Source organism: Staurois parvus, unplaced genomic scaffold (assembly GCF_062004578.1).
Source record: "Staurois parvus isolate SC_StPar_1 unplaced genomic scaffold, SC_StPar_1.0 ptg000729l, whole genome shotgun sequence".
NCBI classification, from domain to species: Eukaryota; Metazoa; Chordata; class Amphibia; order Anura; family Ranidae; genus Staurois; species Staurois parvus.
The window spans coordinates 235,455-254,897 of NW_028318525.1; the positions used below are offsets into that span (position 1 = coordinate 235,455).

General features: G+C 40.3%; 1 protein-coding gene across 12 annotated transcripts in view; it reads right to left on the minus strand.

The window, feature by feature from the left end:
- KTN1 (kinectin 1) overlaps window positions 1–19,443 on the minus strand; it is a 210,623-nt gene that overhangs the window by 65,256 nt on the left and 125,924 nt on the right. For 11 of the 12 annotated variants that reach the window (XM_089653947.1, XM_089653944.1, XM_089653946.1 and 8 more), the window contains exons 15-26: window positions 18,241–18,309; window positions 14,909–14,946; window positions 13,888–13,978; window positions 10,547–10,615; window positions 8,526–8,563; window positions 8,355–8,445; window positions 5,496–5,564; window positions 5,365–5,399; window positions 2,855–2,945; window positions 2,057–2,125; window positions 1,916–1,953; window positions 702–792 (exon numbers count right to left, since the gene is read on the minus strand). In XM_089653947.1, coding sequence (XP_089510073.1) covers window positions 702–792; window positions 1,916–1,953; window positions 2,057–2,125; window positions 2,855–2,945; window positions 5,365–5,399; window positions 5,496–5,564; window positions 8,355–8,445; window positions 8,526–8,563; window positions 10,547–10,615; window positions 13,888–13,978; window positions 14,909–14,946; window positions 18,241–18,309 — 789 coding nt within the window. The remainder of the gene's footprint in view (window positions 1–701; window positions 793–1,915; window positions 1,954–2,056; window positions 2,126–2,854; window positions 2,946–5,364; window positions 5,400–5,495; window positions 5,565–8,354; window positions 8,446–8,525; window positions 8,564–10,546; window positions 10,616–13,887; window positions 13,979–14,908; window positions 14,947–18,240; window positions 18,310–19,443) is intronic. The other variant, XM_089653943.1, reaches the window with a different exon arrangement.

A 19,443-nucleotide genomic window follows, 5' to 3' on the forward strand; every position in this document is an offset into this window, starting at 1 on the left:
GACACTAAAGCCTTGTGGTTTGCATAGATGTGGGGGTCATCAAGCAAGGAGCCAAGTGTAATGGACATACTGAGATTGATTTATCAAAAGGTAGGTAGGTTGTTCACTAGCAAGACAATTTCCCCCTTGCTTAGTGAAAACGTTGACGCTCTGCTGCCTTCTATAATTGAATCAAGCGCAAGCAAAAATACGTTTTCCCCCACACTTTCCTTACACATGATTCAGAGTTCTTTTGCAAAGTGATTTTTACCATATTCACCAGGCTACGGGAAAATGTCCCATGCGAAGTGAAAATCTTTGAAAGTGAACAGCCTATTACCTTTAGAAAATAAACTCCATACTGTCTAAATAAGGGTGCAATCCTATTTTGTACCTGAGCTCGTAATCACAGACCACAGAGCGCAACATATCTGTATGAAGCTTAGTGTTACACTTGTGACCCGCTTTCTACTTCAAACTTGGGCATATAAAAATGTTGGGTGTCTTAGACCTTTTCAGTCTCGTTTTATGCTAATATGGCAGAGACAAGCTACATTTTTACACCAAATCTTTCACAAATATTATAACATCATACATTCTTTTATTGTACTTTGCTTAATGAATGTTAGCATGCAAATACATGAAAACGATTGAACGCTCATAAACACAACAAATTTCTATTCAATAGTAACAAACTTGGAGGATTAATATTAAGTAAGTACCTGTACAGTCTTTCCCTCGTTATCAGCCCGTAACTGCTCAGCTTGGAGCAGATCTTCTACAGACCTGATTTTGCCATCCTTTTCATGGATGCTAGAATAGAAACGGTTAATGTTTACTTTAGGCAAGTTTTTTTTTTTTTTTTTTTTTTTAAATATTCATATTGTACATATTTTCATATTGTATATTTACTCTTGTGCCACAACTACAGGCACCCAGATCAAGACTGAAATTTAGTTCCTGGTAAATCAAGTAATCTGACCTCACAAGTGATAATGTAACAGGTACGTCACATTGTTTATAGGTAAGGACTTTCTTTCCTCTAACCATCGGACTACAATATTTATTGAGGTTAAAAGTCATCTAAAGCCAAAGTTTTTTTGTGTAATTTTGGATAGAGTGGTGATGGGTTAGACCAGGGGCGGACTGACAACTCATGGGGCCCCCAGGCAATAGGGGATCATGGGGCCCCTGTGTCCTTGCCCAAACTCAAAAAAGCCTATGAAAAAGGTACCAAGGGCATCTCATGGGGCCCCCTACTGACCCCGGGCCCTCGGGCGGTGCCCGAGTTTCCAGATGGTCAGTCCGCCCCTGGGTTAGACCCACTATCGGGGTTTTATTGTTTGTGAATCCTGCTGTTGAGATTCACTCAATTTGTCTAAAACCTAATGGTTGTCACTCGAACAAGAATTAAAGAGAAAAACTCCTGTGGGAACACCCACTCCTCTGTGACAACTGTCTAAAAGGGTAAATCCCCTTACTTTGAACAGAATTTCTATCACTGCCTATGGTATCTCTGGGACAGATAGTGAAGGGAAATCTCCACAGGGCACACAAAAAAAAAAAAAAAAAAAGCATGACAGGTGTTTGCCATTCCCTACATTTTCTAAAACTAAAGAAAAAAGTTTTAGCTTTAGAAACATTTTCATGGGTCGAGACACAGTGTGTAGGCAAAGGAATTGTGGCACTCTGGCCTAATTTGACATTCAAAAAAAAAAAAAAGGCAGAAGAGAATAGTGTTCCCATCGGACAGAGCAAGCTTCTTCCATTTCATTCTTTAAATAATAAAGTCGCGGACTCGTAACAACATTCTTGGTCGAGCTATGCTATTAATTTCCATCTTAAATTAGCCTTGTCCGAAATGAACTCTGCAGGCCTCTAACTTGTTCAGAGGTCCCATACTCAGCACTTTATGCTGAAGAACGCGGACACTTACACGTGCTTTAGATCTTCTACAACAGATGACAAGGCTACCTAAAAGGGAAAAATACAAACCGTCATTACAAAGGTATAAAAGAACCGGTACATGCTTTATGTGGGGCTGACAAACCTACCACCATTTTTATGAAACCATTACCTGGTCATTATGCTGAGCCTTCAGATTCTGCACATCCATTCTTAAAGATGCATTTTCATCTCTCATCAACTAAAACATAAATCATTCTAATTAAAATAAATGCTAATACTATCAAACAAACTAGTATTCGATATCAGACACCTACAGATTACTTGAACACAGGTTCAAGTAATGCATGAATCTGATATCGAAGTGATTTTATGACACACCTGTAGCTACAGTAAATGCTTGGATAAAGACAAAATTCCCCATAAACAGTATTAAAGTGCATCTAAACCCAAGAACATAAAGGGAAAAAAATATTATATTGCAGCTTACAAGTCTGTAGATGTGGTGGCTGCATTAGTTTTTCTTTAGACTTCGTTTTGTCATTTATTTTTATATCTGGTGATCCAAGTAACAGTGCTCATTTAGCATCATTGTCCGCCTAGGACAGGACTATAGAACCAACACCACTACCTTCACCCCACCCACCTCCTCCTTCCATACAATTTGGGAGAGGTTCTGTAGTCGTAGTCAATGGCATGTTTAACAGGCCAAAAAAATAATAAAAGTGAATTGCAGGGTTTACATACAGTTTAATGTAATAGGAGTGAGTGCCAGTGCTTATCGTTTTGAAGTATTGTGCAGCATTTCCTTTTTTGACTGCCTGGCTACTCAATTACACCCGGCTGAAAAGAATTCTTGAGAGGATTCTATTACCTTTCTAGGTCAGAAAGAACTGCTTAATTGCTATATTTATTAACACCGTGTTTTCCTCTAAATGTTAAAATTAACCAAAAAAGTATTAATCTCTACCCTCAATTCTTCTTCCTTGTTTGCAACCTGTATCAGTCCAGTTTCCAAAAGTTCTTCAACCGTCTTGATCTTTTCATCTTTCTCTTGCATACTAAAAAAAAAAAAAAAATAGCAACAAAGACTTTTTGAAAACTCATATCTATACAAAATGAATCCTCTGCTCTAGATATAGTGGTGCTATAGTGATGACATCTGTGGAAAGACTGGGACTAAAATGTAACCATAGACTTCAGTTATATACCTCCTGCTGTATACTATGCCATGCAATTGTACTAGGATTCTCTCCATCAATAAAGTTGCTTTTTGTGACCAGAATTTTTTTTTTCCCCATGACTTAGGGAGCATTCAAGCTTTAAGTAAAATAGAACACTAATCATTTACTACTCAAGGATCATGTACAAGGACATGTTGGGATCTAGTCAGTTTTCCTCTCCTAATGTGGTACAAATTTTTAAAGAACTTCATGATCACAAGATCTGAGAGTGAGAGACTTCAAACACTGAAAACCCACCTTTAAAATTGGTTGCAAATGATGAAGCTATTTTTTTTTTTTTTTAACACCTTAACTTAATGCATTCTCTGCATTAAGGTAAAAAAACCTTCTGTGTCCAAGATCCCCAGCACCCCTCAAATGCTTACCTGAGTCCAATCTTGATCCAGCATTGTGCAGGAGAGCAGTGGCTCTATCCCTCTTCACTGGGCAGATTGATAGAAGTGGGAGCCATTGACTCCTGCTGCTGTTAATCAAATACTTTGATGAGGGAGAAGGGGGTGGGGGGAAAGAGGCCTAGCCCCACTACCTGTGTCTATGGACAGACAGTGGGGCTCGAGAGAAAGCCTCTCCCTATGGGGGCAATCGCTGAAGAGGAGGTGCCAGGCGCACTGGCAGTGGACCCCAGAGGAAGAAGCTCAGGGATAATCTTTGCAAAACCATTGCACACAGCAGATAAGTATAAAATGTTTATTATATTGTTAAATCTAAATTATGATTCGGCATTTATATTGATGGCAAGCTTGCAAAATATTTGGTTTTTATGATTAGTCATAATTAATATTAATATGTGTAAGTGGTCTTTGACAAATGGTAGTATTTACTATTCTTCAATTATAGCTGAGACCAAAAGATATACAAGTTAAGCTGAAATAGTATATACCAGTTGAAAGTTGAGTAGACTATATTTAGAGATAGTTGGTTAAAAGTATTTGGTAGTTATGTCAAGGTTATTAGAAGTGACTTACTATTACATTACGTATTTTCTGTGTATATTTAGTATACGTCTCTAACACTGATACATATATAGTTTAGTGATTATACATTGATATGTTCTTAAGCTATACTATCTTTTAAATATATAGCTAAGGGTTACATCATTGGTACATCAGCATACATATGTTCCTGTCCATCAAACATCATATGTTTAGCATCTTTACCTTATATGAAATGGCTTTGCTAAGCAATAATATTTCCATAGAAGGTATTAAGATCACGAAGTATGACGTACATTTGCCTCTTAAAAGTGCATGAGACACAGAGACACGGGAACACACACTCACGGTCACACACTCTCTCTGATACACACAAGCAACATGACTCTTGCAAACACACGTCTGAGAAGCTGCAACAGGTGCTGCAAGACAAGAGATCATCATTAACGTCACTTCCGTCTTCTCTCTCGGACTTTGAGTTGGACAAGGACATGAGAATCGCACATGGCAAGAACAGCCATGACAGATAATGGTGACTTTTTCTTTGAACTTTCGCTTGTCAGTTTTACAGTAGTTTCATCTAGATGGAACTGTTCATAATACGCTTTACATTGTTTATTTGACACCATTGTGTGATAGAATAAAATCACACTTCATTTTTTATTACAATGGCTCTTTCATTCATAATCGCCTCAAGACACTAGAAGCAGTATTATATGTGTCTAAAAATCCAACAATATGAAAAAAAAAAAACCTTTAAACAAAATCACTTTAAGGTGCAAGTCTCAAACTTCTACCCTCTTGTATGTCCGCACAGATGGACATCTATGGGACCAGCACCAAACTCTGGCCAGCTGTGCTTGTGCCTCTTATACAGAAAAAAGAAGAAGCCAGTTTGACATGTACACTGCCATTGGCAAAGGCACGTCTGCCATTCCTATGACAGATGTGTCACCGCTTTCTGCATAAGGTGAGTGGCCAGGGGAAAGGGTTAAAGATAGAAGTGGGGGATAAGCAGTTGACCTAATAAATCTTAATTTGCACATCAGCAACCTGCTTTCTCTACATGTTTAGAGAAAGAAGGAATGCAATTAAAATGGACATAGCAGATTATAGTGGCAACACTAGGATTACATTCTTGGGCAAAAACAAACCTCAACTTGTTGCTTCATATAGTTCTGTACAACTGTAACTTCAAAAACATTTGCTGCTTTTAAGACACTTGTGTGTTACTGTTCAACTATTTCCTTTAATTCACAAATTCAAAAGTGGATTATACGACCACAATAAACCCCAACAATTACCTCTTCTCCATCTGCCCGAGTAATTCTTTGCTTGCCTAAAAATAAAAAATATAAACATTCTGAATACAATTTAATTACGTCATAGAGGCCATAAAAAATTGAAGAATATTCTTCTTTTTTTTTTTTTTTACCTGATCCAGTAACTGTTCCTGCAGTTTCTTTACTTGTACCTGTAATTCATTATTTAGACTTTGTAGCACCTGAAACAAAAATTACTAAATGAAACAAATTAAAGGATCAATCCACAAATGTTATAGGTCATTTCTGGTGGGCTGAGTCACTCATTGACTTTTAAAAGGCTTTAAAAGTAAGATCTCTACGCGACGGTTCATGGTTCTGTTCCCACCCATCAATGCCTGGGAGTTTGCACTCCTGTTGCATTCTGGGTAATAAAACCCAAACGAAAACATCCAACAGAGAGAGAGTGAGAGTCTCTTGTAATAACCAGGGTCGGAGTATAGATCTGGGAATTCAAGTTCAGACGTCTCGGCACTGGAGTCCCTGACAAAGATTGACAGAGTCCAACCAAACACGTAACTCTCCAGCAAAGGAAAAAAAAGAAACACTAAAATTTTAAAAATAAGACCAGTAATGTGCAACTATTCAATCCCTTTTCTGTAGGGCCTCAGTCACACGGCTGATAACTTCTGTGTCCTGTGCAGGGTCATGTTTTGCTGGTATGGGGAGGCACGCAACCAGGGGCGGACTGACCATTTGGAAACGCGGGCACTGCCCGAGGGCCCGGGGTCAGTAGGGGGCCCCATGAGATGCCCGTTACCTTTTTCATAGGCTTTTTTGAGTTTGGGCAAGGACACAGGGGCCCCATGATCCCCTATTGCCCGGGGGCCCCATGAGTTGTCAGTCCGCCCCTGCATGCAACACCTATGCATCTTTGTACCAGCAAACATGACCCTGCAATCCCTAGCACTTCTATGGGCAGTCCCATAGAAGTCTATTGGGGGACACAGCTGCACGGACACAGCTGCTGTGTCTCAAGGGGGATGATTTACTAAAACTGTAGAGTGCAAAATCTGGTACAGCTCTGCACAGAAACCAATCAGCTTCAAGGTATTTTGTCAAGGCTTAACAGAACAAGCTAAAGCTGATTGGCTATCATACACAGCTTCACCACATTTTGCACTTTCCAGTTTTAGTAAATCAACCCAATGTGACATCCATGTGTGTGCGTGTCCCCAAACTGTGCCAACACATCCACATGGATGGGACCCACAGTGGCCGTGTTCATTAAGCTGTGCCAATAGACATCTATTGGTCTGCCGACACAGGAATGCAACATCTGTACATCCTCGTGCTGGCAAAACAAGGCCATGCACAGCACATTGAAACAATTGGCAATGTGAATGAGGCCTAAAAACGTAAGAAAAATAAATAAATAAATCACTACCTAAAGACAATTTGTATTATATATAACATAACATAACATTTAATCATGTTTGACACTATGCAGTAGTAATGCGGACTCTGTCAAATTTACAGTTTATCTCTGCTGTCTTTTCGAGACCACAGCTTGTTGAATGTTGTGTATGCCCATATCTTTGTAGAGTTTAGGAATACTTAATTCTATTATTGTAAAGAGAAAACTGTAAATTTCTGTCCATAGATGGAGTAACAGCTGGTCTGTTTCGTAATGTATGTTGGCGGTCTCATTGCCCTGTTTATGGTAGTTATGAGATCACATTCGGATTTCTCAGGATTTTCATTTTCTCTGTTGGTACACTAATAGTAATCTCTGCCATCAGCTGAACAACAGGTCTCACAACAGGTCTGAGCATTAAGGAAATGTATGTCCATTCTGCTTCTGAGATTGTACTAGAAATTCTAGCAATATTACCCTCTGATGGGTTTATCCACTTAAGATTTTACCCCCTTCAAGACCAGAGCATTTTTTCTATTCAGCACTGTGCTACTTCAACTAGCAATTGCCTGGTCATACAGCACTGTACCTAAATTACATTTTTATAATTTTTTTTTCAAATAGAGCTTTCTTTTGCTGGTATTTGATCACCACTGAGTTTTTTATTTTTTTATAAACAAAAAAAGACCAAATAAATTTGAAAAAAATATTTTCTACTTTCGGCTTTTAAAACGTATACAATAAAGAAATTTTAAAAAAATCAAATGTAGGCCAAAGTGTATTCTGCTACATGGTCTTTGGTAAAAAAAAATACTAACTTTTCTGTTAAAGTTTAGGCGTCTACAAACTATGGTATATACTGGAATTTAGACAGCTATGACACTACACTGGTAATGGCGGTGATCAGCGACTTATAGTAAGACTGATAGGGTGACGGGCAATCTGGCGCTAGCTGACACTGCCTGGGAGGGACACTGACATCAATACTGACACTAAAAGTGATCAGTGTGAATATTGTATGCAGTCAGTGTACTAATGACACTGGCTGGGAAGATGTTGACATCTAGGGGCAATCAAAGGGTTAACTGCGTGCCTAACAAAGTGTAATGTGTGTAATGTGTGCTGCTAAAAGAAGTGGCTGTTTTTTCACCCTGCTTTACAGGGAGGAAAAAAAGCCACATATCTGCAAGTTGTTTGTAAACACAGGGCTCTGTACTGTGACTCACTAAACTGATCAGCAGGTCAGGACCTGCTGACCAACTTGTGCTGTACCAAATCACAGCACATAATGGACAGGGGGCACACACACGCACCCTATACCCGGAAATGCTGGATCACATACACGCAGGGCTGCCCGCTTGCAGCCAAATAACAGTGGGAGGGCTTTAAGCTGTTGGAAAAAAAAAAATCACATTGGGTTTAAGGAAATGACTCTTACCATGGCAAGTCATACATGAGGAAAGCTTGTGCATGCTTTTATAAATGGAATGTGTAGACTCACTGTGCACTGCTAATTTGCATGAACCCAATGTTGTTGTAAATGTAGACTTTTATTTCTACATAATCATTTACATTAATCCAAAAGATGCAGTAAAATAATTTATCTGGGGAGTACCTTGTGCTCCTCAAGGTTGGTGGTTTCTTTCCCAAACTGAGCTTCTAGTCTCTCCTCCAGTGCTGTAATTTTTTCATCTTTTTCAGTAACACTGAAGAAAAAAAAAATATTCATAGAATTTAGGGTCAAATACTGCATACAGATATCTCTATTATCAAGTGCTATTTTTACCTTCTTTCCAACTGTTCTAAAGTTTGGGAAGCAACTTCCTATAAAAAGGAACAAAAAAAAAAAAAAATTACAAATATATTACAAATAAGAACATTTTTTTTCAAATGTAAAAATAAATTGCAAACACAAATTTTTTTTATTAATGGAGAGTTTAGGGTTTACAAAAATGTTGTTCATCCCTTGTGACAACAATAAGGTTAAAAAAATAAATAAAATGTAAAAAAAAAATGAATTAAAAAAATAGTTTAAAGCACCCGTCCCCGCCCTGGGAAATGGACATGTACAGGAGTTAGACAAAAAAAATGGAAACACTACATGTTTTGCAGGTGTGAAAGTGATGACATGTTTTGCTTAGAAAGCGGAAGTGATGTAACACTCTTGCCTCTGCTGTGTGATGAGACACCTTGCTAACAGATGGGAATCCTCACTTTACTCATTGACTGTGTGCGCTGCTAGTAATACAGAGTCATGTCAGAGCTTACTGAGCTTCAAAGAGGGCAAAGGTTATGACGGCTTATACAGTTTCTGGGAAACAGTCATCCGATAAGCATAAGCACAGTCAACATGGTCAAATGAAAGAGAAAAGTACATTGCGCAGAATTGTGATCTGGAATAAAAAAACAACTGCTGCAAAAGTGACTGCAGAGCTCAATCTCAGTCCTGTGAAGACAATCTATATATCTGAAGATTACCTATAAAGGTTTTATAGATAATTTAAGCACCGTAGTTTGCCTCCATTTCATAGGAGAAAATTTTAAATCTTGACATGGTTGGTATCTATTTATCAATATCATCTTTTATATTTTGCCAAAAAACGTGGATATTATATTGTGTCTGTGTGTGCTAAAATACATTTCAGTGTATTTTTTTCCTGAAATTTTGCATTTGATAAACAGCTGCGCAAATTCCATGCAACATTAAAAAAACTGCAACAACCACCATTTCATTCTCCAGAGCCTCTGCTTTCAGTGGAGGAATTCCTTCACTGATACTGAGCACTACTCAATCCACTGACAGCAACGGTGGGTCACTGCTCCTCCCATCCCACTGACACCAATGAGGTATGGGCACTATCCATCCCAGTGACACCAACAATGGGGCGCTATTTTTCCCACTGATAAACAATGGGACCTCCCAATGACCACAAAGATGGGGCTCTACTGCTGCCACTGCCTACATAATTCATAGTCAGTGGGAGGAACAGTGCCCCAAGGGACAGATAAATGCAACAGCCGCATGCAGCCTGCGGGCCACAGTTTGGATACTGCTCTAGTGGATAGTTAGAATAGCATCCTGGCAGCACAGACACCACAACTCTGTTCTGTTGCAACTGGGTCTTCAGAAGGGAAGGAGAAGGTACTTACTGCCAGAAAAGTGTTTGAAGATGAATTCCAAGAATGGTATATTTTCTACAAAGATACAATGGTCCAACTTAAACCAATGTGACTATGCATCTATGTAAATACTATAACTGGCTGCTGGAAGCTGAAACTCACAGAAGAACACACCGCTATCCAGTGAGCTCTACTTGCTTCTGGGCCCTGTGCCGAGCGGCCAATCTGACGCATTCTAAACACAGGAAGTCAGCTATTTGGCACAGACCCTATTCAGAGAATGCTTTGCTTTCTCTGAATGAATAAACACATTCTCTGATTGGGCGAGGTGGAAAAGCAAGGTAGTAACATCATGTTCTCCACCTTGTCCAATCAGAGAACACTTGGCATTTGATCAGAAAATGCTAAAGCATTCTCTGAATGGCCCTGTACTGAGCAGCCCATCCCCTGCATTCAGAATACATCAGAACAACCACTCAGCACGGGAACCAGAAGCAAGCAGAGCTCACTGGAATAGATTCTACTTCAGTGATTTCCAGAGACATCAACCAGGTATGGTATATATACATAGTCCAAGCTCGATCAATGTGATCATATTAAAATACACCATACCTGGAATTCATCTTTAAGGTGACATTTTCAGTCCTACCTCAACAGTTGATAGTACAAGACAACACTATACCTCACCTGCTCACTCCTTACTGTGTGAATTTTTTGTAGTTCAGATTTCAAAGATATGTTTTCTCTTTGTAGTGTCTGAAAAAGAACCACAAACTTACAAAAAGGACAAACATTTTTCAATATTTTTTAACATATACACTAAGACAGTGACCAGGTTAATTATTGCAAAAATTCAAATTATATCATTTTAAACACTAATCTGCCACATTCATTTAAAAACTACAAAATTGTGGTCACATATTTCAGCACTGCCATCTACAAATACTGCAGAAATCAGCCTCAGGCTGGCAGTGCGCCTGTTAATGGCTGTGAACCAAGCAGTCATTAGATGTCTTGGTGTACAGACATGGAAAAGAGCCAATTCGAGTTGCTTTGTATCTAGTGATTACTGCAATGATCAGTCACAAGCACCTTCCGGGATATCAGCCTCATTGCCCACATATGTGTCACCAGCAAAAAAAGACATAACTTGCCCACCAAACCTTTAGTTAAATCACCTAGATATAGATAAATAGAACAGGACATAGTACAGAGCCTTGTGGAAGACCATTAGTGACCGGTTCCTGCTCAGAATGAATCCCATTTACAACCACACTTTGGTATCTATCCTTTAGCTAACTGCATATCCACTGAATCACCCTAGGTGTCAGGACCCAGATCTGAACCCATAATTTCTGCTGTGTCTGGTAGTATCTCTTCTTGATAAGCCACCTGAGATGCTGTAGAGCTCCATGGACAATTCCTTGGACATTCTTGCCTTGCACCTTGTTTCTAGCAAACCTTGAGCTCTTTGCTCCTCCCATGAGCTTCCTTTTTAAGCCATGATTTTGGACTGCCAGATTAATGTGCTCTCTCTCTAGCCAATATCTTGCTCTTGTCACTCCTACTGCCATCCGTATCTTTCGCTACCACTCATTACCGACCTTTGCCTTGTTCCTCGACTGCTCTTCCATTTGATGCCAACCTGCAACCACTTGTTACCAACTATTGATTTGTTTACCGACTATGCTTCTTCTTAATCCCTACTTGCTATGTCCGCTACTGGACCCCTGCTTGCTTGTCTCCTGATGAGTCGATCCTGAGGACCTTAACCTGGTACTAACAAGCAGCTAAACCAATCTCCTCCACCAGGAGCTCTGATGAATACGAGTTAGTGCTCAGACCTCGCACCTCGGGTAAGAGTGTGTCATCCGCCAAGGTAACCTGCTTGTATACTTATCCTGATGACCCCTGCCCATGAAACAATAGCTACAGGAGAAGTACAGCCAAAGCGCTTTTGGCTGTACTTCTACTGTGGATCACAGGACTGCAGTTGGCTCTGCACTCCTGTGACCTGTCTTCAGCTGACAGCAGGCTGAAGCCCGCTGTCAGCTGATGTCACTCAGCCAGTCCAGACTTGAGAAAGATCCTGACTTTAAAGTCGGGATCCACCCCAGAGTCTGGAGCGGCATCTGGCTCAGCCACTCAGCGTTTGGGCTGAGAGCGTGAGCCAGCCGCTCCCTCCCCTCACAATCCAGCGCTCCAATGAGTGTGTGTTTGTGGGATTTTTTACACCACAGCAGACATGCAACGCCCCAGTGTGAACACATACATAGGGAAGCATTTTTCATAAATTTTTCTAGCGGTTTTTTTTTTTTTTTTTTTAAACACAAAAGAGCTTCCAAACACCTCAGTGTGAATGCAGCCTAACTTGACTACAACAGATGGTATCAATGTTAAATTAATGACACCCCAAAACAGGTTTCAAAACACCGTGCAATTGCAAGAATCGGATTGCATGGGTGTTCATACCCATGTGATCTGATTCCGATGCCGTGAGAATTGAGCCCATACAAAAAGGAACGGGCTCAAATCCCACTACAAAGTATTGCATGTGATTTGAACAGGAATACAGTGTGACTCCTGTGTGAATCGCATGTGATTTCTAGCGCCACTATAGTTTGAGTCATTAGAACCCCAACATTCAGTTAGAATGCTGACTGACCTGTCTTATAAAAAGGCACACATCACAGAGAGCCGCATCAAATCAGCAAAAAAAAAAAAAAAAAGGGGGCTGAATAGATGACACAGTAAGCTTCTTACATGAACCTATCTGTATCTGCACTAAGGAAGAAGTGTCCATACTAGACACTCCTTACTAGGAGAACTCACTTCCACTGGCCCTCCCCTACCAACCGTATCTACCACACTGACAAGTGCATGGCTGAGAAACTGTGTACGGAGGTGGGTAGAGCCTGATGGGGAATGGAGAAACTAGTTCTCCATCAGGCCAGCTTTACTCCTGATTGGCAGAGCATGGAAGTGAGCAGATCTATAGTTGCTATGCAGTACAGTAGTGGTTTCTGCTCACTACCACATGCAGTCAATCAAAGGTAAGGTGGACCTGATGGGGAACTAGCCTCTCAGTACAGGGATACTGCTGTACTGTGCAGGAAGCTGTCACATGACAGCTTCCCAGCACATTCAGGCCCTGCCCTGAATACTGGCATACCTCTGTATGCCAGCTCAGATTTGGTCTTAATTGCCGCCAGTTCCCTAATCTGAGAACTGGTGACTGTCACTGGCATAGTGACAGATTTAAAAAATGGTGTTAGTGCGAACTACCTGAATTTGTTGCACATGTCAGTAATATTCCCAACATTGGTGCAAATGCTTGCCTGAATTAGATAAAGGCAGTTCTTAAGAGAACTACAGTCAGAAAAGTGCTCTTAGGGATGTTTTGAATTCCATGGTACATACTCAAGTGAATACTGTACTTAAAAGTTACCTGTAAGATGCTGTATTTTCAAAAGAATTTTATTTTATTATAGGACATCTACCACAAATTAAGATAAAGAAGACATCATAAAATGAAGCCTTTAAAACAAAGGAGTTTTCTTTTAAATATATATGTAGAATTGATGAACGTATTATAAATAAGGTTATCAGAATGTGTTAATGAATTAAAAACCTTGTTCTATATATATATAGTTTATAAATGTACATGCATACAAGGCCCATTACACTAAAAACTCTACTGTGTAGTGGTCATGCATTTGAGCCTTGATGATCCTTGTATATCTGCAGTCACGGCACCTCTGAACAATAACCAAAGACTCTCTGTAGTCGCTTATGATGCAAAACCCTCACAGTGCTCCTGGTAGCCACAGACCACGTGATTTAAATTGCCCTGGATTTAGATCACAAAATGGAATTTAAAAGTAGCAGTTTATATATATTTTATCCATAGCCAAAATAGTTGCTATTTTCCGCAAAACAAAAGGATTTAGTAACGCCGATATGCACAACTGACTCATATGACAGGTCTGCTTTGACAGCTTCAAAGTATGCAATTCCATTATGTTTACCTTTAGCTCCTCTCCACTGTTGGCAAAATTGGCTTGCTCAAGAGCCACAGCATCTCTCATCTGCTTTATTTCCTTTTCCTTTTCTCCAATGCTGTAAAAGTAAAATATTTCAGGTATTGCCCCATCTTAGATCATGCCAGACAATAAAAAAAAAAATCCAGGGCAAAAATCTGTAAATTAACTCAAAACAAGACCTGCAAGAAAAGCTGTTTTTCTCAAAGGGGAACTTCTACAAAAATGCAGAATTTTATCATGTACTGCTGTTGAAGTCATAAAAGCTACCATCACACACTATGGGTGTATGGAACATGTGCAAAACTGAGCGCTTTCCTGACACGCACAGAAACACCCGCCCTTTAGCAGCAATGGGCCAGTGCTATTTATACTTAATGGCACCACCTCGCATCTGCAAAGGTGATTTTGGAAAAGGGTTGGGGACTTTTTTTTGCATGTTTTTCACACTTAAAGCAGCCCACTGAAATGAATGGGCTGCCCTACATATGACATGCAGAAATGTGTGTGCACCTGCATGGTGTGAGTAGAGGGGCAAATATAAAAGAGCAGATAATGTTCTCCATTGCACACAGCACAGTAGGCCTGCATTTTACAAATCCACAAAACACAGGCCGTGGTGTAAAGCATCAGTGTTGGCAGTATGCAAAATTAATTGTTTTCTGCATTGCACTTCAAATAAATAAGAAACACTAAGATAGGAGTAGAGACTGATACTGTGACTGGTGCCAGACTCTACACACAGTTTTCTCCTTTTTAATGAAAATTAATTAGGATGTGTTTGCTTTCTTTTATAAATTGCCACTAAATATAATTAACACTTTTAAGTCAGAAAAAAAGGTAAAAAAAAGGTTAAAAAAAAAGGGGGGGGGAATGTATTTTTTTTTTACAAGGAACTGCTCTTATTTCATGCATTAAAAAAATGACATTTTTACAAAATGACACAAAAAATGTATTCATAAATCACATTGTGTTGATTATATATTAGTTGCTTGCTAAAACAACTTACATTTTTTGCAGTTCCTCTACAAGGACCGTGGCTGAAGCCTGAAAAATAATGTGCAGGGTGTTAGTTTTGAATATTAGTAGACCATACTTTTAAAAATGCACACAGAGTAAAAGCTGTCCACAAAATATTTGCTAGCAAATAAAAATCTTGTTATTAAAGCCGAGCTTCAGGGAAGCACTTACGTACTACATTAAACTATGGATATGGGTAGATTTGTAATGCTCTGCAGTCCGGCTCAAGATCCAGGCACACAGAACACTCAGATCCTCACCTTCAGTGTAATAACACATCTTGGTCACGAAAACGACTCCATATCACTCCTACTAACTGCTAAATGTCTCATTCCTCGCCTGTGGAACAGGAACGATGCCCTACTCTACTAGAATGGAAAGTGAGGGAAGATAAAGCCATAGAAGTAAAACGATGAGTTCACAAGCTCAGATAACTACGAGAGGATTTACAAAATATGAGTTTGTTGGCTATATTATTCTCCACAGATCACCAAATTATCAATCTATGCTAGGTCTACACAGGACTGCTAGGACTGTATAAAATCCCTCCTATTGTTCTTGTTTACATAGTAATAGTACAGATTAACTAACTCCATAAGATATCCTTGTTGGAGCTCCAAGTTATTTTTTTAAGGGTGGAAACACTCCGCATCTTTACCACTGAACAATCTGATCTACCAATTCAAACTTCTTGTTAAAGCGCAAAACTGGACTCGAATTATAAAAGACCTTCACCCAAAAGGGAAAGTTCTCCTTGTTTGCCTCTACTATGTCATGTGGTCAGCTGTGTCCAAAGAACACAAAGATCACAAGACAGTGCCGGGTGCGCGCCGCTGGGGGTGCGTCTTGGGAGGACGTCATAGGTTAAGAAGCCTATCCTGCTTCTAACTAATAAACTGGTTTTACGTTCTCCATCAGTTCATTCCCCACAGTTGTAACCTTTTGTATCACTTAACACTCTTGCAGATTGTAAGCTCTAGCAAGCAGGGCCCTCTGATTCCTCTTGTACCAAACTGTATTATAAATAATGTCTGCTTTCAGTTTGTAAAGCGCTCTGCAAACTGCTGGCGCTATAAAAAGCCTGTATAATAAAAATAATAATACCCTTAAGGGTATTAACACTACATGCGTTGCAGCGTGCTCTTTTTCTGCATCCAAAACGCACAGAAAGTAGGTTATGTGACTGTTATGGGCATAGAATCAGGGGACACAGGATCACAATTGTGACCCCACTCATGCTCCATGGGCCTTGTGCTGTCTCCCTGTACTATGACAGGCAAAGTGGAATACAGAGCAAAGCGGAAGTTCTGAGTTTTTGACTCCATTTCCAAGTCCTGAGCCAGAGAGTAGTGGAGGAAGGACTGGGTGAGGTCAGCCGACACCGAGCTAAGCGAAGGAGGAGAGCACCGTCCAGGAGTTGGTACTGCTGTCATTGGGGAGGTTTTAAAAAAAAAAAAAAAAAAAAAAGAAGAAGATACTGGTCGGATCTGCGCAGAGAACAAACCCAAACCGCCCCATCCCTCCCCACAACTTCCCAGAACTCCTGCTGCCACACACAAAAATTCTCACAAAATCCTGTAGAGTCTTGAGGGACTGCAGACTCCAGATGCTGCAGATTTTACTGTGACAGTTTGAGCAGAGGGGGAGCTGGATGAGGAATCTCATTGTCAGATGGGGTGGGGGAATAATATGACATTACCAGGATGGAGGGTGGTGGGGGAATCAATAATTCCTTGGGGGGCCATGTATCGTTACTAGGAGAACGGCACCTGATGAAGTTGGGGGGGTTCAAGGGTAATCTGTCATTACCTGGTGGGGAAAGGGGGTCATCTGTCATTATTTAATGAGGGAAGGGGGTCATTACCAGTAGAGGAAGTCATCAGTCTTTATAGGAGGAGGGAGTCATTAATGATTACCTAAAGTGGGGGGTTGTTGAAGGAGGAGGTAATCTGTAAATATAAAGAGGAGGCAGGAGGGCATGTGTCAGTACCAGGAAGGGGATGTTACTTTTCCCTAATATCCTGCACCTCCATATTACTGCATCCTGGCCACGAGAGAGGTAATTGAGTGCTGTTTAAGAACGTATAAAAGAAAAATGTTTAAAAAGAAAGAAAAAAAAAGAAGAAGGTGTGATATCCGCAGTGGCACACTCTCCGATCAGCCGCCCAGCCAGACATGTACAATACCCCCTTCCCACCCCTGCATGTGCACACAAGCTGGGGGCGGGCAGGCCACACGGAGCTGCTGGGTGAAAGCGTTGGGCTTGTATGTGGATCTGGAAGTCAGAGGGCCTGCTGAGTTTCCTCTTTTACATACAAACCTACCACTTTCACCTCAACAGCTCAGAGTGTGGCCTGCCCCCACCTTGTGTGAACGTGAAGATAGCAGCAGGAGAGAGAGAAGAGAGACAGCCACCATACAGCTATCATATCTTGGCGCACGTTGGGGGGCCCCAGGAAAGCGTTTGCATTGGCGCCCACAAGCTTCAAGCTACACAGCACAGTGGTCTTTACCTGCACTATACAGATGGGCATAGGAGATTCCAGCCAGGGCAGTGCAGTAATAAAACTCAGTAGTAACAAAAAGTCAACAACAAACCAGCTAGGGGACGATTTATCTGTTCCAAAATGTTTCTAAAAGGATAAGTTCAACTTTGGAACACATGTTAAATACTCCACCCTGCCGCTTGATCTCACCAACCACCCACAGAGTTCTGTGAATGAATGAACTATAACTCCCGACAGCCTTAACGACTGTCAGCTTGTAGTCCTCAATGAAGTACTACTGTGCTGTGGAGCGCCATTAAAGAAAAGAGTTGATCCCAATTTACAAAAAAAAAAGAAAAAGAAAGGGGGGGGGGGGGGGGGGGAATTGGTGGGAGGCTTTTATGAAAGAAAGAAACCCTATTGGCCTCTTCCATCAAAAATGCTACTTCTTGCCTGTCAGCGGTAATGTGCACTGACCAGCACATGCGCAGCTCAGCTTATATTTATGGCACCCCTCTTTGTCCAAGTTGATGTGACTCCAATGCACATGCCCAATAGTGATGTCATTGGGGCAAATGCCATCCAAGGAGCCGAACATGAAAGGAAGACCGGGTGAAGACAGAAGCACTCATGACCAGCAGGAGCACTGACATCGCACTGCTGAAGGACATCATTTGAATGAAGTCAGCCATAATGTGCAACTATGAGGTACATACTACCACATTATGGCATAAAGCTCTGGGGGACGTTTTATTAAAAAAAAAATAAAGCTTTATACAAGTCTACCTGCCTGCACCTGGGTTTATAACTTTTTTTTTTTTTTCTTTTTTTTTACCTGAGTTTGCACTTGTGAAATGTATTTTTGAATCTGGATGTTCATTGATTCATTCTGTTTCCTTAAACCCTGCAATAAAGTATTCGAGGAAAAATTAAAACCTCCGAGTTTTTATATAAACAGGTTCATTTAATGCCCCCATCCCCAGCAGCTCATTTCCCCCTCAACCCTCGGCGTTCTGTTCAGCTGTGAGCAGAAGAGAAAATATTTAGCACTTCTGGGTGTGGATGAGCATGTGATTTGTTCCCCTTCCACTAATGTGACAGCACTGGTGCGTGGCCCAATGCAGTCAAAAGAGGGTTGAGAGTACTTCAAATACAAATTATACAGGGTTTCCTTTGTTTTTCAACACAGCAGAAGAGGCGCACCGAAAAGGAAACCATAAAGCGAGCCTGCTGCTTTGTCCAAAAAACAGGTTTGGTATAAGTTGAACTCCAGGCAAAAAGCAAAATTGCTAATTTAAATGTGTTTATTTACCCATTAAAGGATCTGCAATTGTGTACAGCAAAACGTATAGTAGTCACGTCTTTGCCACACGTTATATTAACCACTTGCACTCCAGAGGATTTACCCCCCTTCCTGACCAGGCCATTTTTTACGTTACGGCGCTGCATTACTTTAACTGACAATTGCACGGTCATGCAACGCTGCACCCAAATTAAAGTTATGTCCTTTTTTACCCACAAAAAGGGCTTTCTTTTGGTGGTATTTGATCGCCTGTGCTTTTTTTTATTGCACTACAAAAAAAAAAAAAAAAAAGCCGCCAATTTTGAGGAAAAAAACACTTATTTTTGACCTTATGCAATTAAACATGTCCAGTAAAAAAAAATTTTTTTTAAAAATCTAATTTCGTCATAAATTTAGGCCAAAATGTATTCTGCTACATGTCTTTGCTAAAAAATAAATCCCAATACGTGTAAATGAATTTGTGAAAAGTTATAGCGTTTATTTATCTTTACTAGTAATGGCGGCGATCAGTGACTTCTAGCGGGACTGCAGTGGGCATTCTGACACTGGTAGGAACTGACTTGGTGTTACTTAATACATGAAATACTCAGTGCATATAAAAATCACATGAATAAAGTCCCAATAGCAAATCAAAGTCCACAATCCACTTACAATGTGACAGTGCTCCAATTCATTTCAAATGTATGGATTAACTTCCATGATCCACTAAGTGACGGTACTTCCAGTATGGAGCCA